Raw genomic sequence first — 23,619 nt, 5'->3', positions numbered from 1 at the left:
CTTTTTTGGAAGGGGAAAAACATGTCAACTAAACAACTTGAAACGAATGAGATGTTGGTATGTCATGCAGACGAATCATATTTTTGTCACTGGAGGGCAGTGCTAGACAACAAACTAAAGACACTGAATTAGAACTATAATTAACTGTTGAGCATTAATAGTTGTTAGCATGTATTTCAGCGTGAAATTATGATAATGGAATTTTATTATTGCTGACCATTAGGCAGTGTCCTCTGTAGTTATAACAAAACAATAATACAGTACTGACTAATTTAACCATAGAAGTGTCTGCTGTCAGACTGATTTTTCCAGCACTTATCTCTAACGATCCTTAAATTCCTAAATATATTGAACATAAGGCTTCAATAATCACCTATTTTTAGATCATGTACAACAACTTATTGTAAGCAGCAAACCAAATTATTTTTTTCATTAGTCTTCAAGAAGAATCTATGTACAAATAAAAACATTCATGAACTTAGTGGCTTCTGTGCAGTCAACAATGTACACTGCACTGAACATGCTGTCATTAATTTAGTGATGTAAATAAATATTTTGAAGTGAATTAATACACAGTGTTGATAATATAGAGTATTTTTGTTGTATTTTGTCTTATTTCATTGTCTATTTACTAGTTAAATGCATCAGTTGTATTTTCTATATATCTTGTTTATTTTGATTGATGGTTCCCATTGTGCTGGGTCCCATTATGTGATTGAAAGGTATTTCTTGGCAAGTGAATTTTTGTATGAAATTGTTATATATACAATTGGCTACAGGGATACTGCCTAATTTTGGAGTGGTGGAGATTGATTTTTGGAATGGTGTATCATGTATGTTATTGAAGCCTGTTATGGGAACCAAAAGCAGCAAAGTATTCCATTACAAGCTGTCAGTTGTTTCCAGAAGCAATTCTATAATACTGTAGTTTATATGAATGTAATTGTGAGCTCTTCCTAAATTTAATGATAGCTTTTGGTCTGGTTAACAAAGACCTGTTGCTTATAAAATTATGCCATTATACACTGAAGAGCCAAAGAAACTGGTACACCTGCCTAATATCATATAGGAACCCCACGAGCACGCAGAAGTGCCACAAAATGGCATGGCATGGACTCAACTAATATCTGAAGTAGTGCTGGAGGGAACTGACACCATGAATCCTGTAGGGCTGTCCATAAATCTGTATGATATGAGGGAATGGAGATATCTTCTGAATGGCACGTTGCAAGGCATCCCAGATATGCTCAATAATGTTCATGTCTAGGGAGTTTGGTGGCCAGTAGAAGTGTTTGACCTCAGAAGAGTGTTCCTGCAGGCATTCTGTAGCAATTCTGGACATTTGGGGTGTAGCATTGTCCTGCTGGAATTGCTCAAGTCAGTCAGAATGCACAATGGATATGAATGGATCTAGGTGATCATACAGGATCCTTATGTAAGTGTCACCTGTCAGAGTCATATCTAGACATATCAGGGTTCCCATTACACTCCAGCTGCACACACCCTACACCATTACAGAGCCTCCATCAGCTTGAGCAAGTCCCCTACAGACAAGCAGGGTCCATGGATTCATGAGGTTGTCTCCATATCCATATACATCCATGTGCTCGATAAACTTTGAAACGAGACTCTTCTGACCAGGCAACATGTTTTCAGTCATCGACAGTCCAATGTTGGTATTGACAGGATCAGGCAAGACATAAAGCTTTGTGTCATGCAGTCATCAAGCATACATAAATGGGCCTTTGGCTCTGAAAGTCGATGTCGATGATGTTTCATTGAATGGTTCACACGGTGACACTTGTTGATAGCCCAGCATTGATGTCTGCAGCAATTTGTGGAAGGGTTGCACTTCTGTCACGTTGAACGATTCACTTCAGTCATCATTGGTCCTGTTCCTGTGGGATCTTTTTCCAGCCACAGCAATGATGGAGATTTGATGTTTTATCACACTTGTGAAATGGTGATTCAGGAAAATCCCCATTTCATCACTACCTTGAAGATGCTGTGGCCCATTGCTCATGTGCTGACTATAACACCATGTTCAAACTCACTTAAATCTTGATATCCTGCCATTGTAGCAACAGTAAAAGATCTAATAACTGTGCCAGATACTTGTCTTATATAGGTATTGCTGACCACAGTGCTGTATTCTGCCTGTTTACATATCTTTGTATTTGAATACGCATGCCCACACTAGTTTCTTTGGCTCTTTGGTGTATGAGAACAAAGTCTTTCGTGATGGCAGTGATACATAAAACATTCTTGGTTTTCTTGCTGTGTCAATTAGAGATAAAATCTCAACCTTTTGATGGTAGCCTCCATCATCATCATCATCATCATAATCATCATCATCAGGAGCAATTGACTGCCTTCACTGCTCCTGTTGCTGCCTCATATAGCCCATGCATGGCTTCTGATTAGTTGTCTTGTAATTGTTTGGTGATTATGTACTGCTGTTGCAGACGGTGTCAATGTCTGCGCTAGTGGTGCCAACACTTCCATGGGAATGTAAACACTGCAAGGAATGTCTCTGCTGCTTCTCTGCATCAAGTGCTCATTTACATGCACCACTCAGATAATTTTCGCTATCATAGTTGATGTTCTTCTTGCTCATTCTTCTTTCAACGGCCTCCTTAACAACAGAATCCCAGTATATGGAGACATGGGACAAAATTTTTGTTTCATCAAACAGTATTTTATGTTTGTTTGTGAGGCTGTGCTCTGCAATTGCTAATTTATCCAGTTCTCTATTTTTTGATATGCCATTGGTGTTCTGCACAATGGTTGGAAATGGTACAAATGGTCTGACCTGTATAATTGCTTCCACTCTCACAGGGGACATCATAAATTCCAGAAACCCTGAGGTCAAGACAGTCATTAACAGGGCACATCATCTCCTTAATTTTCTTACGAGGACAAAAAATTGGTCTTATACCTCATCTACCCAGAACTCTTCCTATTTTACTGGATATAGCAACAAATGGTTCAAATGGCTCTGAGCACTATGGGACTTAACTTCTGAGGTCATCAGTCCCCTAGAACTTAGAACTACTTAAACCTAACTAACCTAAGGACATCACACACATCCATGTCCGAGGCAGGATTCGAACCTGCGACCATTGCGGTCGCTTGGTTCCAGACTGTAGCGCCTAGAACCACTCAGCCATCCTGGCCGGCGATATAGCAACACTAAAAGGAAGAACTGCAATGAGTGTTTTATCCTGTCAGTGTGCAGCATTTTCACATTTCCTTTTCATGGAGAATGCTGCCTTTATATCACACGCAACATAGCCATTCTACCGGAACACGTACTTCAGATGGTTAATTTCAGACTTCAAATGGTCCTTGTCAAAAACAGTTTTTGCTCTATATACCAGCACGTTCGAAATGGTTCTCTTCTGAACAGGATGATGAAAACTCTGAGCATGAAGATATAAATCAGTATGTGTCAGCTTGTGGTACACAGAGTGGCTGAGACGTCTGTCTGCCTCTCGTCGTACTAAAACGTCTACGGATGGCAACCTTCCTCCCTTCTCCATCTCGACAGTGAACTAGATGTTCAGATGTATGCTGTTCATGTGTTCCATGAATTGTTCAAGAGCTTCTGCACCATGTGGCCAGACCATAAATGTATCGTCAACATAATGATGAAATAAGGATGGACGGAGGGGAGCTGAATTTAATGCACATTCCACAAAATTCTCCTCAAAAAAGTTACCCAATGATGGAGACAACAGAGAGCCCATCACCATACCATCTGTCATTTCATAAGATATATTACCATAGAAGAAGCAGGTGGTCATCATCACTAGCTGGAACAACTTTGTAGTTTCAGGAGGAAAAAGATCTGCCAGCATTTTCAAAGTGTCCTCCGAAGGAACTTTTATGAACAGTGATACCACAGATACCACATCCAGGCTGACTATAATGTCATTTGGACCAACTCTAATCTGTTTGACTTTCTTAATGAACATATGGCAGTTTTTGATGTGATGTTCACACCAGCCGACTGTAGGAGTCATCAACTTTGTTATGTATTTGGCCAGCTTGTAGGTAGGAGAACCAAGTGCACTAACAAGGGAACATTATCCTTGTGGATCTTTGGTAGCCCATACAACCTGGGAGGTCTGGGAGCTCTGACTCTTGAGATTTTTCATAACATCATCTGGTAGACTGAAATCCTTCCGTAGCTCTGTAGTTTTTCGGCTGCACATCAAAGTTGAGTCCTGTTTAAGACATTTGTACATACTGTCATCCAATAGTGATGTCATTTTGCTAAGATTTTTGGTGGTGTTAAGACTGACAGTGGCATTTTCTTTGTCAGCTGGTAAGATGACAAGATCTTCATCTCTTCAAAGTAAATGGAGCCCCCCCACCTCCCACCCCCTTACTAATGGAAGTGGTCTTCAAAAAACTAGTAACACTAACCTATGTAACAGCATCAAATGTAAATTATTATGTCAAATGGTTATTCTGTAATAAATTGATATAATCAGGGCAAGACTTTGTGCTCAACCTATATATCAAACTAAAAAAAAGAGAGAGACTTCGTTTCAAAAAAGTGCAAATGCCTGATGTTTTTGTAGTACACAGTAGTACATATAAACTACCTTTAGTTTAAAAGGATGCTACTCTGAATTTACAGAAGATTGTTTCTGCTGCTTTGTTTCTATTTTACAGTGGATGTAGCCACTTGTCCACAACAAAGTTGTTAAATGAGACGGGTAACAGAAAACATTAATTGTGATTAATTGTGGTCAGGACATCTGTTACTAAATACATTTAAGATAGATGTTTCCTTTTTCTTGAGATTCAGTTATTTTATTGAACTGTAACAGATTGTGTACAGCTTTATAATAAATAGTGTATTGTACCACTGTGTTACATAAACCAAGGACAAATAAAAATGACAGAAAAAACTCCAATTTTTTGAAACTAAAGCAATAAAAAAACACACATGCAATTAACTTACACACTAATTGTATTCTTGGTCTCTTTTGTAAGATTTGCAACATTTTCATAGAAGTAGAACAACATATGATCGCGTTGCAGAAGGCGTATCTTTAGCAGTATATTCTGGAAGTGAAAAAACAAGGGTCCAGAGCCATGCAAATCTGCCAAAGAAAAATAACTGTATTAACAACTTGAGCATTTATCACAAATGATGAAAAGAAATATTATCTTAAAATAGCTCAATGTTGCAATTGTAAATTAGAAAAAATAAATATACATACTATTCTGTTGTCCAGTAGTTTCTATGACAAAAGAAAATGATAAGCAATTGTGTAAAAATTATTTGATAATGGTATTTTTATCAGATGAAGAGAGCAGAATGAAGATTCGTGTCAACAGCACAAGACTTAATATTTTCTCAGCAAAATTTTAAGAAGGGTTAGCCAAGACTACAGGAAAGACACCAGGAAGCATTATAAAACATTTCATGAAATATGGTTTTTAAAAATGTCAGCATTAGCTGTGACAGTTATACATCTAGTGCTACAACAGTAGAATTTTATATTCGATTACTAAAGTATTTACTCACAGACAAAAAGTAGCATACAGTTCCTCAATTAAATAGCTAAATATAAATAACTTACCATACAGTCCTTTTCGTAAATGATTTACTAAACTCAAATCATTGCATGGCGATCCTCCAATCAGAAGATCAATAGGACCATCTTCCAAAATTTTGCTTATGCAGTCTTCAGTTATGTGTCTGACATCACCCAGATGTGTAATTTGGCCAGGGAAATTTTTGTCAGTTATCTTCTTGGCATGATGATTTATTTCACTTGCAAAATATTTTGTTACTGGGAGCAATAATTCCTCCTTTAGTACAAATAAACCTGTAAAGTCATACTGTCATTCAACAGTTTTAATTTTAAAACTGTTATCAGAGGACAGAAGCTATTTATATTATTTTTCTGCATACATGTTAAGAAAGAGTTATCACCCGTAAGTAAAATGCATCGTTTGTTGTCAGCTCTAGCAACCAAACACCTTATTTTCAGACCATACAGTACTTCTTAAGAGCATTCTCTTTTCCTTTGGTACCATTCACAAATCACAAGTAAAACACTTCATACAATGCATGGCTTGTAATTAAAGGCTCTGAGGTGTAGCCACCATGAAATATATATTGAAATACATTTATTAACAGCATATTACAGAATTTGAATTGTAAGATACATTTCAAATATATCTCACACGTGTTTACATAATGACAGTCAACATTTTTGGAACTTTGCTTTCAACTAATGTTTTTTTGAACTTGAAATGTCAATTAAGCTCTATGTAGTGGAGGTTTACAGGAGTGGCTTCAACACAGTACAGCTCTTATGGTCATCCCAAGGGCTCAGTTGCTTCAGCGTAGCCATTCTGTGTCATGTCTGCATCATGCCTATGTCACAAGAAGATCTTGAGAGATGCCATATGAGCATTTGTCGAAGCTGTATTTGGTGGATTTTGTATATGGGTTTTATTATAACTTATGTCCTAAAAATAAATGCTGTTTCAAAACACTATACCTCAAAAATACATTGTTATTGGTAGAATTTATTGTAATAAGATGACAAAAAACATCCTGTTGGTGGTTAAAGAACCTTTTCAATTTCACTGTTTTGATATAACCTGCATGTTATAAAAAAGTGTGCCACTTCAAGGCAATGACACATTGAAGATGTATCAAAAACATGTTCTTGGTGGGATCTGTTACAATTAAATTCAGTTGAATACCCCATAGGTGATTAGGATATCACATAATGAAAGACACATGAACTCACAAGATCATGGTACTGTAGTGGATATCATCACAGACTAATGAATTATGGTACCACAGATTGTGGGTACGCATCTTGCTGTCTTCAAATATTATTGTATTTATTTTCTCATTTCCTAATAGATCATGGGACTTTCTTATTAATTTAATAGAAGTATGTCCTGTAACACTAGGTGCTTTATATATGTATAAGAACTTTCTTTCTCCATCGCATGAACTGCTGGAGAATATGGACCAACAAAGATTACTTTCTGCGTCACTGATTGATTTGATCATGATTCAGTATTTATTTATTCACTCAAAAATAAATCAAAAATCTGTGATGAAATGGAAATATCATTACTTCATTGGGTGAACACACACAAAATATTAAACATCTCTTTGGCATTTAGAACTGGGGAAAAAAAAAAAAAAAAGTGTCACTTCACAATGTTTACACTTGTTACCAACCTTAGGTGTGTGAGACTATTGTGCACTATATGAATAAGTAGCCATTGTGAATATAGATGTGTGGTGTTGTGCATGGTGACCATTAATATTATTTACAAAAATGATCTAAGAGACTGTACCTGGTGCTAGTGCTTGCCATCAGATTTTGTGATACTTTTATGATGCGTTAATCCATTACAAGTTCATTACTTTTATAAGCAATAAGTTGGCTGCTCTAGATCCAGGAAGTGGGGCTTATCTCAATAGCGGATACTACTTCATATCTAAGAATTCATCTATTGAGTTGAAGGAGTTGTCATTCAGAAATTCTTCTAATGTGCTTGTAAATGTTGGTTGACTATCTGTCATACTTTTAATACTATTTGGCAAATGACCAAAGATTTTTGTGGTGGCATAATTCACCCCTTTCTGTGCCAAAGTGAGATTTAATCCAGAATAGTGAAATCCTTTCTTCTAGTGTTGTAGCTATGCACTTTGCTGTTATTTTTTAATTGGGAAGGGTTATTAATGACAAATTTTGTAAGTGAATATATGTATTGTGAAGATACTGTGAATATCCTGAATTCCTTAAATAAATGTCTACAAGGTGATTTTGGGTGGGCTCCAGCTATTATTCTGATTACACGCTTTTGTGCAATGAATACTTTCTCTCTTAGTGACAAATTGTCCCAAAATATGATGCCACACGAAAGGAGTGAATGAAAATAGGCATAATAGGCTATTTTACTGATATGTTTGTCACCAAAATTTGCGATAACCCTAATAGCATAAGTAGCTGAACCTAACCATTAAAGCAGATCATCGATGTGTTTCTTCCAATTCAATTTCTCATCAATGCACACACCCAGAAATTTTGAGTATTCTACCTTAGCAACAGACGTCTGTTCATATTCTATATTTATCAATGGTGTTATGCCATTTACTGTACAGAATCGTATAAACTGTGTTTTCTCAGAACAATTAAGGAGAATGGTGTCCTTGTGGGACACCATACTTGATACCTCCCCAGTTAGAGGACTCTGCTGGTTTTTGTAGACTATCTGTGCTGTTAATTTCAACCTTCTGCATTCTTTCAGTCAAATATGAATTAAACTATTTGTGCACTGTCCCACTCATACCACAATACTTCAGCTTATCTAGAAGAATTTCATGATTCACACAATCAAAAGCCTTTGAGAGTTCACAAAATATACCAATGGGTGATGTTCGGTTATTCATTGCATTTAATATTTGATCAGTGAAAGCATATATAACATTTTCTATTGAAAAGCCTTTCTCAAACCAAACTGACGTTTTGTTAGTACTTCATTTTTACAAATATGTGATGCTACTCTTGAATACATTACTTTTTCAAGAATTTTGGAAGCTCACGGAAGTGAGATTGGGTGGTAGTTGTTAGCATCAGATCTATCCCCTTTTTTATGCAATGGATGGGCACCACTGTTGTGGGCCAGCCGTGGGGATCCAACGAAGGTCCAGCACGTCAGAGTCCTCTGATCGTTCCTCACCGGTGGCCATCCCAGTTACTGCTCACACTGAGGCTTACCCCTCACCTGTGGTCGAGTGGAAGGTCACCCCGGGGCAAAGCAGGAGACAAAAGACTTCCCTGGTGGCCTCACATAAGAGCTCCCCAGTTTATCAGACAAACAGGTTCCAGGTGCTGTTTGTGGCTGACACTGTCGCTGAGCCAGATGATGTCACCTGTCCTGTTTCAGAGGAAACCACTCAGCCTGCAAGATCTGGGCAGCTGCAGAGGGTGGGACTATTGGTAGTTGGGATCTCCAAAATTAGGTGCGTTATGGGGCCCCTTAGGAACTTGGCTGACAAGAAGGGTAAGAAATCCAATGTGCACTCCGTGTGCATACCGGGTGGAGTCATTTCAGATGTGTGAGGGTCCTCCTGGATGCCATGAAGAGCACAGGGTGCAGCCAACTGCTTGTGGTGGCTCACGTTGGTACCAATGATGTGTATCACTTTGGATCATAAGAGACTATCTCTGGTTTCAAGTGGCTAACAGAAGTGGTAAAGGCTGCCAATCTTGCTTGCAGGATGAAAGCAGAGCTGACCATTTGCAGCATAGTCGATGGGACCGATTGCAGACAACTGGTACAGAGCCTAGTGGAGGCTCTGAATCAGAGGCTCAGACGGTTCTGCGACCGTGTAGGCTGCAGTGCGGACTTCAATGCGAGATGCCTACAACAAGTTCCATAACGAAACTTTTGTCTCAAAACCTGGCAGAAAACCCACAGAGATTCTGGTCATATGTGAAGTATGGTAGCGGCAAGAAACAATCAATGCCTTCTCTGCATGATAGCAATGGAGATACTATCGAAGACAGTGCTGCCAAAGCAGAGTTACTAAACAGCCTTCCGAAATGCCTTCACAAAAGAAGACGGAGTAAATATTCCAGAATTTGAATCGAGAACAGCTGCCAACATGAGTAACGTAGAAGTAAATATCCTCGGAGTAGTGAAGCAACTTAAATCACTTAATAAAAGCAAGTCTTCTGGTCCAGACTGTATACCAATTAGGTTCCTTTCTGAGTATGCTGATGCATTAGCTCCATACTTAACAATCATATACAACCGTTCGCTCGACGAAAGATCCGTACCCAAAGACTGGAAAGTTGCACAGGTCACACCAAAATTCAAGAAAGGTAGTAGGAGTAATCCACTAAATTACAGGCCCATATCATTAATGTCGATATGCAGCAGGATTTTAGAACATATATTGTGTTCGAACATAATGAATTACCTCGAAGAAAACGGTCTATTGACACACAGTCAACATGGGTTTAGAACACATTGTTCTTGTGAAACACAACTACCTCTTTATTCACATAAAGTGCTGAGTGCTATTGAGAAGCGATTTCAGATCGATTCCGTATTTCTGGATTTCTGGTAGGCTTTTGACACTGTACCACACACGTGGCTCATAGTGAAATTGCGTGCTTATGGAATATCATCTCAGTTATGTGACTGAATCTGTGATTTCCTGTCAGAGAAGTCGCAGTTCGTAGTAATTGATGGAAAGTCATCAAGTAAAACAGAAGTGATTTCTGGCATTCCCCAAGGTAGTGTTATAGGCCCTTTGCTGTTCCTTATCTATATAAATGATTTGGGAGACAATCTGAGTAGCCGTCTTTGGTTGTTTGCAGATGACGCAGTCGTTTATTGACTAATAAAGTCATCAGAAGATCAAAACAAACTGCAAAACGATTTAGAATAAATATCAGAATGGTGCAAAAAGTGGAAGTTGACCTTAAATAACGAAAAGTGTGAGGTCATCCACATGAGTGCTAAAAGGAACTCGTTAAACTTCAGTTACACGATAAATCAGTCTAATCTAAAAGCCATAAATTCAACTAAATACCTAGGTATTACAATTACGAACAACTTAAATTGGAAGGAACACACAGAAAATGTTGTGGGGAAGGCTAACCAAAGACTGTGTTTTATTGACAGGACACTTAGAAAATATAACAGACCCACTAAGGAGACTGCCTACACTACACTTGTCCATCCTCTTTTAGAATACCACTGCACGGCATGGGGTCCTTACCAGATAGGACTGATGGAGTACATCAAAAAAGTTCAAAGAAAGGCAGCACGTTTTGCATTATCACAAAATATGGGAGAGAGTGTCACAGAAATGATTCGGGATTTGGGATGGAGATCATTAAAAGAAAGGCGTTTTTCCTTGCAATGGAATCTTCTTATGAAATTCCAATCACCAACTTTCTCCTCCGAATGCGAAAATATTTTGTTGACACTGACCTACATAGGGAGAAACAATCACCATGATAAAATAAGGGAAATCAGAGCTCGTACAGAAAGATATAGGTGTTCATTCTTTCCGCACGCTATACGAGATTGGAATAATAGAGAAATGTGAAGGTGGTTTGATGAACCCTCTGCTAGGCTCTTAAATGTGATTTGTAGAGTATCCATGTAGATGTAGATGTAGATATTGACCCTTCTGACAGAGCTGTTTAATTGGGGCAGTCATACCTCATGAAAGCAAGAACCAAGCCAACGTTTGTATGGTTCATTCCAGATGCAGTTTCAGATCCCAGCATCTTCTACATTGGAGTCAAATAAAAGTGTGCTACCAATGCACTGAATTAAGTATCTCTCCAAAAGTGTCTTCTGGCACCATTTGTTGTGATAAGTTGATGTTATTTGGTAGCTGATTGTGAAGTCAAAAGAAGATACAAGATGTTAACTTTTGGCTAGAGTGTGATATGCCCACTTCATCACCACCCTCCTGAAATCGTGGCTGTGGTGACAGATCAATGTGTAGTGTAACCCAAGATCTATGTTAGTTCCGATTGATAAACATTGCAGCCTTCCCCAGTATGGAAACCACAAGCCAGACCTGATTTATACATTTAAATATTTATACAGTTCTCTTCACAAATTTAAATCTGCTTCAATGGAGTAAAAGCAGTGATGCTGTAAATATGACTTCAAAGACCTTCAAAAGATTTTTACCCTGGTAATTGCTTGTATGTTTTCAAGAAGTTTGTAATACTGTTTAGCTCTTCTGTGGGAAGTACCATTCTGGCACATGGCTGTGTTGATTTGATCGTATGATATCAGTAGCAATCCAATTTATAACAGATACCAAATCAGAAAAAATGAAGATGTAACTTAAACGAAACCTGTAAAGGGTTTCTTAACTATCGTCAATGTTAGTAATATTCTAATGTTCATGATTTGTTTGTTTTACTGTTTTATTTTTGTTTGATTAAATGTTATAAAATGGATTGCTGTTGATATCATGTCAGTTCCTTGTACGTTTCAAATGTTTCATTCACTTGATGTACTGAGAATTGTGTGGGGGTGCAAGCAGCAACACGACACTACTGCAGGTGGAAGATAGTCGTATTGTTGGAGAAAACTGTGAGCCATTTCATTATATGTCAGCAGTGTATTTGAGGAGATATGTGTGTACAACATCTCTTAAATGTCTGCATTTATACATGACATAGTTATGTAAGAAGAATGTGCCTATTTGTCTATATAGAACCAGTAAATCTCTGTGGCAATTAACTAAATAGATGATATTTTTGACTGATGATGGACAAAGCTGAGGAAATGAGAGAAAAGATGTGAGAGGTAGTATATGTTATTACTTTTTTTCAAAAATCAATATTAATTTAAACATGGACATTGTTTTTGAGGCTGTCTGAGGATGATTAAAATTATTCAAAAGAACAAATAGCTTTAAGAACATTGTGAGTGAGAATGTAATAAAAGGTTATTTTCATGAGCACTGACACAGTAATGTAAAAGACTAGCTTAGAACCTGCTGCTTCACTCACACAGACTGCATGGTCTGCACAGATATTTTTCTTTTTTTAACCAAATTTTTATGATGTTTAGCAATTGCAACATCATCTAAGCTTTTCACACTATTTAAGGACATAGAAGCATGGTCTTTTCTGAATGTACTTCTGATGAAAATGTGATTCTGGTAGCTGGAGTCTGAGGTCTTTTTTAGTCCTGTTTTTTGAGTTCTTGGTGTGATATTTCAATAAAAACTTTCATCCACTAACATGTATTTCTTTAGAAATCAAATACTAGTTTTCTTAGATTAGCATCAAAAATGTTTTGAATAATGAAATACTTCAAAACACACCGAAACACACACACACACACACACACGCACGCACACAAATATTTGATTCCTAGCTGAGAAGCCATACACAAATTTTCTTAGATTTAGCTTACAAAATGCTTTCATACTGCCTTACACATTTCAACCTTACAACATTCTCAAAGATTCTACCTGAGAAATACATGGAACAGTGTTAGTGAAAATATATTGGTGCAATTACATAAAATGTACTTCACAAATGGAAGAAGCAACACTGATAGAGTTCATGAAATGCACATTGTAAAAAATGATGGGAGTTAGAACTCACCAAAATACCTATAACACACTCTTTGGTGAAATGAAATTTAATTTGTCAAACACGCATATAAAGTATCTGATCTACATTACTTGATGCCATCTCAGTGCAAACTGCCTTACTGTACACATCAAAGTATTTGGTGAAGAAGCTGCTAGATGGTAGTACTATACAGCATTCATCCAATATTTTACCCTGTTGGCAGCTGAATTTTCAAAAATGCTGAAACACATTTTTTTTGTTTTTTATTTCTGATTGAGAAACAAAATAACCAATTTTTGTAGTTATAGCTTCAAAACTTTCTAAATACTGATATATATTCTAAAAACCTTCAAACAATCCCTTACTAATCAATGCTAGAGTATAAGATCAACACTCTCACCAAATTTTAAGTTTCTACCCTTAACAGTTTTAGGCTGGGTGGTAATGAGTCAGTGAATCAGTAAGGCCTTATTCCATCCCACTTAGGGATTGAATGTCCAAAAACAATGAAAGATTTTTTATATCTGACAGGGAAAATTCAAACTGTCATAGATTTAGCTTTAAAAATGATTTCATAATGAAAAATCTTCATAAAAATTTTCATCCCCTATTTACCCCCTACAGACCAGTCTCCATTGTTCCAATGTTCACAAAGATATTTGAGGCATTGATACACACACAAATAAGCAGCTTCTTTGAAAAACACAATATTCTATGTAGCAATCAGTTTGGTTTTCACAAAGGGAAAAACACAACAGGGGTCTTCTTGGAAATCATTGACCAAACCTTAGCAGCTTTTGAAAACAATATGGTATCACTGGTATTATGTGACCTAAGCAAAGCTTTTGATTGTATTCCTGTTGACGTACTACTGGGAAAACTAGAGTTTTATGGGGAGAGAGGGAGCACTTCAGCTGTAATAAATTCTTATTTAAGTAACCAAAAACAATTCGTTTCAGTCAGAAATGTAAATTCTTTCATAATGGAAGTCAGCACAGGTGTACCACGTGGGTCTATCCTTGGACCCTTTTTCTTCATTGTAGCTATTAATGATTTACCTAAAAACATCGCCCGCCCTGGCGTGTGTTATGCTGACAATACAACACTACTTACCACACATCAGAACATTTCAGATCTGAATAAACTAACAGAAGAAACACTTGATAAGGCCCTGGACTGGTTTGCAGCAAATAAGTTCTTTTGCAATCCTGATAAAGCCCAACAACTTTTAATGGGAACATCAAATGAAGTAGGCAATAAGTCGGTAAAACTCTTAGGTATTCACATTGCTCTAAACTCTATTGGGAGGAACATGTCAATCATGTATGTGAAAAATATCTCAGGTGGCATACCTTATCTTGAAACTAAGGGAGGTAGTGAGCTTAGAGTACCTTATGGTGACATAATTTGGGCTATTCCAGTCACATATTTCATATGGTCTAATTATATGGGGGCACTCCCCTCACGTCAAGATCATCTTGAAATTACAAAAAAAGTCTTACACATAATATGTAAAAGAGGTCATAGGGAGCACTTTCATCCTCTTTTTTCCAGACTCAGAATTCTCACAATCATAAATTTACACAACTATGTGTCTGTGCTCTATACTAAAAATAATATTTCAGAGTTTATTGCCAGAGGGGAAATACATGAACACAACACCAGGGCTAAGTGTTAATTTATACATACCGCACCACCGATTAGCAAGAACAGGAAATTCCCACACAGTTAACCCACTCAAAATATTCAATAAACTGCCAATTCATGTTCAGTCTATGGAAATAATTTTTTAAAAAATTAAGCGGTACAGCTGGCTGTTAGATCATCCATTCTATGACATTAAAGAATTCTTTGAGATGCCTGAGGAGGATATTAGCATTTAAAAGTTGTCTGTAGTTAAACATTTTTGTGTGCTGTGGTTAATCATGTGTAATTACATAGTGTATACAATAAACAATACAATAGTATATTATATTAGATTATAGCAGTATCTTATTGCATTAACTTTTAGAAGCTATCCTGGTGTAATTTGATACACTGTCATGCTTGAAATGGAATCTATAATGTACTGACACTTGTTTATTTTATTATTCTGTATGTACTAATACATCCAGTATGACAAAGCCAATATCATTGTAAAATGATCTATGGTGAATAAAATTCCTGATTCTTGATTCTTACGGGTGTAATTTTTTAAAAGACTGGAATGTGTATTTTTTTTCTTAATTTTTGAGATGTCAAACAGCACTTTTCACAGATGTAACTTTAAAAATACTTCAGTAGTTCTTTAATAATGATTTTATTATGACAAGAATAGATTGCTACCCAACATATAGTGGAGATGCTGAATTACAGATAGGCGCAACAAAAAGACTGTCAAAGAAATAAGCTTTCGGTCAAAACACCTTCTTCCAAATATAGACAACATACACACACGTTCTCATACAAATGCAATTCACACACACACGCACACACACACACAGAGAGAGAGAGACTCATATAAAGACAACTCACACACACACACACACACACACACACATTCATACAAATACAATTCACACACACATGACCACTGCTGTCTAGTTCAGAAGAAGACCTTTCGGCCAAAAGCTCACTTGTTTGACACACTTTTTGTTGTGTCCAACTGCAACTCAACATCTCCACTATATGATAAGTAGCAATCTATCCTTTTCATAGTTCTGCCATTATTCCATCCTGGATTCTTTACTGTTTAATAATGATTTATTTTAAAAAAACTTTTGCCCCATAGAAGTCAAATTTCCAAAAATGCTCAAACACTTATTTGTTTATTTCTGACCAATAAACCAAATACCAATTTTCATAGTTCTAGCTTCAAAATTGCCTTAGCAGCAACATGTTTCCAAAAAATTTTTCATCCACTATTCAAAAAATTTCTTCATAAATGATGCCTACAGTATAAGATCAACACCTTCCCCAGATTTCAAGTTTTTTCCTTATCCATTTGGTATGGATGATAATGAGTTGGTCAGTCAGCATATTTATAGATGTGTAGCAATCAACCTGATAAGTGAGCTAGTGAATGCTATCTGATGGTAATGCTTACATACCTGTGCCAATGCCATCAAAGAGTGACAGAACTCTAAGCTGTTTCTTGCAGTCTATTGTCTGAGTTGGTATACACAATGTGTCTATCACAGATGGAGAAAACATATGCAAAACCTGTAAATTTGAAATGACAATGAGTCCTAAAGCAAATTTTACTATTGGAAATATATCATTAACTTTAAATGCGAACATTTTTAGGTTAGGCTTCACCGTGACTGTTACTGGCATTAAATGAAACAACAAGTTTACTGTTACCAGTCACAGTTTTATTTTTTCCCAAGACGCGTTTCGAAGGTTTAAACCTCCATCATCGGGTGGATTTACATTAGTTAGTACTAGATATGTGTGTATGTTGTGTTACGACATATATCACTTTAGACCAACTCTGTAATGCCTCTAATATTACAGTACATTTGCATAAAAAAGGATCTCAAATCAAAGTAGGCTTAGATACCTGCAAAGTACACTCCAGATTATTTCACAAACAATTGCAATCAACTTCAAGCAGAAAATTTTTTTCAAATCAAGACAAATTCAACAACCATCCTCATTTCACAACCTACTGACACTACAAAATAATGGATTTCATTTTGCACAAACAAAAGTTGAGAAGAAGTAAATAATAAAGAAGCTGTTGTTAATACAAGAAATGATAAATCGGTATACAAATGCGTTACTCCCACACTGCTGAAGCCCAACAGAAATTTTTCAGTCTGTAATGTAAAGTTATGGAAAGTATCAGCAATGTAAACAATGAATACATATAACTGTTTGCACAAGAATTCTTGGAGGTGATTTGTAATAAATGAAAAGTTACTTCATAGGTGTAAATTAAGACTTTTTGCAGTAACAGTGAGTATAGGTAGTCAACAGCAGCCAATGATGATTCAACAAAAATGCTCCTGTGCCGTCGACAAGTACGAACGGCATATCTCCACCATCAAGTAGTTTTGCATCTACCATGCCGACTTTGTTTATGCCTTCGTTTGTTCTGCTTCACCATGTATCCTGCTGTGCAGCATGTGGATATCAAAGCTCCTGCACCTTCAATGGGACCTTTTGTCACTTCACAACCACCTGGATTCTACAACACATTTCCTGCAGTTTCATCGCCTCAACGCTTTTGTCACTCGGCAGTGCAACATGTGACTGCAGACTCGGCCTTTTCCTCTCCAGCAAGTGTGCACCAACACATGCATTTCAAAAATGATAATGAAGAGAGTAAACTTCCTCCTTTTCATCATGCTGATGTGGATTCTGCATTTCGTACACAAACTATGTATCAGGCGCCGGCCACCCAGACGACTGTTACAACAGTGCCGTGTGCAACCTCGCCTTTGTTAGGATAGACCATGTGTACTGATCGTGCTCCCTCATCACCCGAGTGCTTTACTGTTTCATCGGTTTACAAAGTGGACAATGACCAGTGTATATCATGAACATTTCCAGGCCAGTTTCCGTCCCAGTGACCGTTCAAATCCTCAGCGCACTTTAAGAACCCCCACCTGATGTGAACAACATGCCGCATAGTAATATTAACTATGGTTTCTGCCTCTTTGAACATGATCCAGTTCATCATATTGACAGCCCAGTGGTAATATTTTACTGTGCTCCACGCATGTCCATGCTTCCAACCCCCCCTCCCCTTAATCCCCTGCGCCCTCACAGGTAAACTTACAGGGTGTACAGGATGTTTCTGCTGCAGCTGTTCACCCACTCACTTTTCTCATGGCACCGGCCATGCCTTTCACATTGGACTTAACACGCCGCAAGCATTGCATTGGACAGTTCTACAGCATCATTTCTAAGTGCTTAGGTGCCCATTCTCATACAGTCTGACAGACTGCATGCTTGCACCCAATGTAGTGCCGTCTGCGTCGACAAGCCAGTCCAGAATCCATGTTGTAGAAGTGATACAAGGGATTCAGATACAGAACTAGCTGCACCTTTGTTGCCACAGACAGGCCACTTACTGACCCTGTCCCCATTATCCAAGGACAACCCTGCAATGTGGTTTGCACTTTTAGAGAATTTGATTGAACTGTACCGAGTCACCAACAACAAATCAAAATTCCTTTGCCTCATGATTCAACTGTACTGGCACACAGACCTGATCTGCAAACTTCTTCTGATGCCGCCACTCATCAAGCATTTCTTGTGTTCCCCACAAGAGGTTATTCTGTGAATACTGTATGAGGAACATCTCAGTGACCGCACAGCGGCCCAGCTTTGTCACTGGCTATGCCTCCTGCTCAGAGAGCAGATGATACCAGATGAAACTCTGCGGTCGGTCTGGTTATCAAAACTGCCTACAGATCCCCAGGTTCACCTCCTCCCCCATGTCCTGGGATCCACCAGTTTGCATCTCTGGATGGCCGACCAGATCTATTCGATCACACACCAGCACCACCAGCAGGAGCTTACACAACAGGTTGGGACTCCTGCACTGGTAGCTCTTCCAGCTGCAGGCAGGAGCAGGTCACACTCTGCCCCCCAGACTGCTACACCCTCTAGCACCCAGCATGTGCACTCTCTGCCCATTGAGCTGCTGCATATCGTGCCTGTGCCAACCACCCTGGTGTATGGACACAACCACATAGAGGATGATTGGCTGCCTCTCTCCCAATGTACCCTCAAGTATTGGTACCACAATGTTTTTGACGATGATGCAAAAAAGTGCTGCCCCCCCCCCCCCCCCCCCACCCGTGCAAGCATGTGAAAAGCCACTCATCCAATAAGCACTGACCCATGCTACATTCTGTCAATGCCTCCATCCCTCCTTTATGTCAAAGACTTCTCTGAGTGGCAACTTCCTCATGGACACTGGCGCTGATGTCTCAAGCGTTCCTGAATTGATGTTTTGCATTCCCCCTCACATGCACATGCTCTCTCCTGCAAGCAATGAATTGATCTACTTTCCAGACCTCCAGCTATGTCGAGCATCAACTCCATCTCTCTTAACAGTCTCTTTCTCCCCTGGACTTAACACGCCGCAAGCATTGCATTGGACAGTTCTACAGCATCACAGAACCGATCCTGGGAATCGAATTCTTATCACAACAACACCAGTCTCCAAATGTCGTTTGAGGTTCTCTGTTTCACCATACCTTTAACTCTCACATTCCTTGTGACTGTGCTTTGCCACCTGCTCCAAGTGTAAATGCCATTAACTGTTTAGTGCATCAGTGTGTGGCTCTTGCAAGCAGGAATTATGAAACCGTGAATCGCATCCTGGCAGAAAGTGCCAAGACATGTGCCCTCTGCTGTGAGAATGCTGTTGTGAAATGTCACATTGCATGCACCTAGGACAAGCTTGTCGTGATCGCTGCCCAATCTATTCACACTGCTGAGCAGTGCCGACACCCAAGCTTTCATCCACTGCACCTGACAGCTCCACTGACAACAGCACACAGATTAGCAACACCACACCTATCTTGTGTGACTCCAGTCTCAACTACACCATGTTAAACCCACCTCCCCTGTCCCCATCTAGTGTGTTCCACTCAATGTCTGTCTCACCTGTTTCGCAAACTGTCACTCACACGCCTCATGACAATCTAGCTATCCAGGCTCTGACCATGGCCCCCACCACCACATAAGCACCCGCCCAGTGGGTTGAAAAACATCCCCCCCCCCCTCTCACACCTACTTGCACAGCTTGTTCCATAGCTCGACGTGCACCAGCAGTGCCGGCACCATTGAGTGTGCCTCTCTAGCATGCTACAGACAATAGACAGTCTCTACGTGCACCACTTACACCTACCTCACATTCGGCACTCACAAACTGCCATCCATGCCAGTATAAACATAGCAAAAATGTGACTTCTTCACTGCCATTCCTCTATTGAGCAGACAACTATGCTGCTTCAAAAGTCCCACTGACACGAAGTCATATCAAACATTTGGTTTGCACTGCCATGCCGGCCAAAGTGGCCGAGCGGTTCTGGGCGCTATAGTCTGGAACCACGCTGTAAGGTAACAGGGGATAATATGGAACTCTTTCAAGTAATTTAAATTTTAAAGCACAGCAGCAGAGATAATATGCTGGGCAAAATAGACCGTAAAATACTTGTGTGTTTTGATGGGCGTTGTAGTTCTGTTGCATAGTGTTTTGGTTTTCTTTTAATTGCAACGAATTATATGAGTGTGGTGATAATTTGTAAAATTATATAACGTATTTAGATTTAAGTATTTATATATTATAAAATATTGTAAACAAATTGTGGCCATGTTTAGTGATTATTTTGACTACTGTGGTGTCATGTGACCCGACTCAGGACTGTGGATATGAGCGGGAAAATCGGGGTCTTTTGTCGTTGGCCGTTGTGGTGGCGAGTTGGGAGCAGCAAAGTGCTGCGAGTGCAAGCATGGACGCCAGGGTATGCGAAGGAACAAAGTGAAAGTGTGTGGGTGTGAGACAAACAGTGTACGAATTGCACCGATTATTATTTGTGAACTTAAAAATGCATGGCCACAACGTTAAAGTGTTTCTTTTAAATAAATAAGTTTCAATCTGAACGTGTATAGTTCAATTCACTGCTCTTCAAAAGCCAGCCAATATCAGACTCAATAATAGGGGTGCGAATGCAACCGTTTACTACCAACCCCCTTTACAGATGAGCCACGTGAAAAATAGGTAGTAAACGAGCCCGAGTTCAGTTGCAATTGGGGGCTCGTCCGGGATAGGACTTTCTTCCATAATCCATAGTATTTCGGAATCGATTGTCCGTCTGATGTTAGGCTTTTGAACAGTCAGTGTGGGGGCTCTGAGCTAAATCGGTGCATTAGCAGTACCGGAGTGTTGGTGCTGGACAAGATACACTCTGCCCTGTGGTTATGCCGATATAAGGCCACCACGATTGTGAAGCAGTCAGTTACACAGTCTGATGAGTCGACCACGTGTTGCCGTGGGTAAAACCACTGTGCTTGCCGTGTCCACGTGTTGCCGCGGGTAAAACAGTCGTCTGTGCCGCAATACGTGCTGCCGCAAGAAGAAACCGTCGTCCATGCCACGTCCATGTGTTGCTACGGTTAAAGCAGTCGAAGCTGTATCCACGTGTTGCCGACGATCAACGCCGTCGTCCGTGCCACCGACCAACACGACTACATTCTGCCAGGGGCCTACGCAACGTGTTCTTGCTCCTGGTTGAGTTTGCTGTGTGTCCACGCCGCCGATTACGATTCATTGCATAGCTGTGCTGCGGAGCTCACTGCAGACGTCGCGTCACACGAGGATATAAAAGATAAGTACAGCCAGCAGCTACATTGCAAAATTGTGTCCTTTCATTAGCCATGGCTGATGAGACGCGTGAATCTCAAAGTGAAGGCGAATCAGTGGATGTTAGGAGTACCTGTAGTAGCCCTAGCATGCCAAAAGAAATAGGCTGGATACCAGGAAGTGACCTCAGCACATTTTTTGTAAAACTTACTAGAAAATTAGGAGAAATAGACTCGAAAATAGGGAATATAAAAACTGCAATAGTTGGAGAAATGGATTCGAAAATAGGGGATATGGAATTAAGGCTTAGTGATAAAATAAAGACAGTGAGTGAAAAATTTGATCAGCTAGATCTCAAATTCACTCAAATTACAGATAAAGTTGAAAACACAGTTAAAATTGTTGAGGGAATTATTGAGAGAGTTGATAAGGTTGAAAGAGGCCTAGTAGCCAAGGTGGACACTGTGCAAAGTAATCTTGTGGGGCAGATTCAGGTACAGGAACAGAAATGCGCATTATATCAAAGACAAAGGCAGACATTGAATCCATTAAGATAGGAGTGCTGGATTGCCATAAGGGAATTACTGACAATAAGAAGGAATTAGAAGGGGAAATAAATGTCTTGAGGGAAACAGTTAATACTGTGGCAGCAGGGAATGGAAATTTATTGTTGGGATATCCTCTGGGGCATGGATTTCTGTCAAAACCTTTTAATGGGGAGAATAAATACCATGCAGTTGACTTTCTAGCTGCGTGTAAGGATAACTTTGTGACAGGGATGAGTGAGCAGGCAAAAATTAAATATGTTAAGAGGCAGTTGGAAGGGGGAGCTCAAACATGGGCAAACCAAAATGATGATAAATTTTGTGATTTTAAAACCTTCGAAAACCTGTTCTTGAACAAATACTGGGGTCAAGCAAAACAATTATGATTGCAAAACGATTTTTTGAATGGATCCAGTTACAAGAGTGGAAAGGAAAGTATGAGAGAGTTCTGTGTTAGAGAACTGAATAAATTAAATCATCTGGATAGGCCACTGGGCGTATTAACAGAAATATCTACACTAAAGAGAAGATTACCAGAGCATTTGCAATGGGATTTGATTCACAGCACAACAGATTCAGTGGAAGAATTTCTTAATTTTGTGGATAATATGGACAGGGCATTGTGTTACAGACCTAAATACATGGAACATAGGGAGAGTGGAAGGTATCATGAAAGGGGAAACAGTATTAATTATGAATACAGTAATAACCATAACAGGTGGAGAGAAGATAGAAGTGATCAGAATAATCAGGATAGAGATTCGAGAAGCAAGCCACAAAGGTATAACAGAAATTTTGGAGGGAGAAGAGACAATTTTGATCAGATGAGGAGTGATAGAGAAGGTATGAGAGTAGGAATGCCGGATGCAAATGGACAGGGTAGGCAATCAAAAAACTAATTGATGCCTCACTTAAGGTCCGCAGGGGGGCTGGTAATTATGTGAACAGGGCCAGACAAAGACATGATGGGATGAGTAACAAAGTCAGCAAGGAAAATAGGGAAATTGGGATATGTCATATGGACGCTGTCTTAGGAAATGAAAATCTATGGGGGGGGGGGGGGTTAACAATTATAGAAATACAGATAAAAGGTATAAGAGGAAAAAAGGGAACAAGGCTAATATCAGCAATGAACAGTGTGAGTTTTACATTCATGACATGTTTAAAAGGGAAGAGAAATTACAAGCAGAGGAGGACAATATTGGTTTGTGTGCAGCAAAATTCATTGAAAGATCAGAGACAGAGGTAGTTTCATCAAAAGGGGGAACAGAAGTGGATATGGAATTAAGGGGCAATGTTCACAGTAATAATGGGTGTGATGAATGGGTAGAGATGTCTATTGGAAATAGTATGGAGAATTGTGTAAAAGGTGAGACAATTATTCATTTACAAAGGATAGAAGAGGTAGGTGGTGAGATGTGCACTGAACAGCAGATACATGACAAAGTAAATGAAATGGGACATTTAAATGAGGAACAAAAGGTGCAGCTTACAGGTTTATTGTGTAAACATAAGCATGTGTTCTCTGACAGACCTGGAAAAGTCATAGATTTCAGTTATGTTTTGAGGGTATTGCCACATGAAGTGATAAGGGCCAAACCTTATCCTACAGCAAAAGCTAATAGAGAGGCTGTAAGGG

The 23,619-nt window shown here is 39.0% G+C and overlaps 1 protein-coding gene across 1 annotated transcript in view; it reads right to left on the bottom strand.

Annotated features, from left to right (window-relative positions):
• LOC126455176 (DNA (cytosine-5)-methyltransferase 3B-like) overlaps positions 1-23,619 on the bottom strand; it is a 154,840-nt gene that overhangs the window by 42,461 nt on the left and 88,760 nt on the right. Inside the window, exons 6-8 of the mRNA XM_050091154.1 lie at positions 16,220-16,331; positions 5,601-5,849; positions 4,976-5,117 (exon numbers count right to left, since the gene is read on the bottom strand). Of these exons, the coding sequence (XP_049947111.1) occupies positions 4,976-5,117; positions 5,601-5,849; positions 16,220-16,331 (503 nt within the window). The remainder of the gene's footprint in view (positions 1-4,975; positions 5,118-5,600; positions 5,850-16,219; positions 16,332-23,619) is intronic.

This window comes from Schistocerca serialis, chromosome 1 (assembly GCF_023864345.2).
Source record: "Schistocerca serialis cubense isolate TAMUIC-IGC-003099 chromosome 1, iqSchSeri2.2, whole genome shotgun sequence".
NCBI classification, from domain to species: Eukaryota; Metazoa; Arthropoda; class Insecta; order Orthoptera; family Acrididae; genus Schistocerca; species Schistocerca serialis.
The sequence above is the reverse complement of the archived record's forward strand: the minus strand, read 5'-3'. Positions and strand labels throughout refer to the sequence as shown.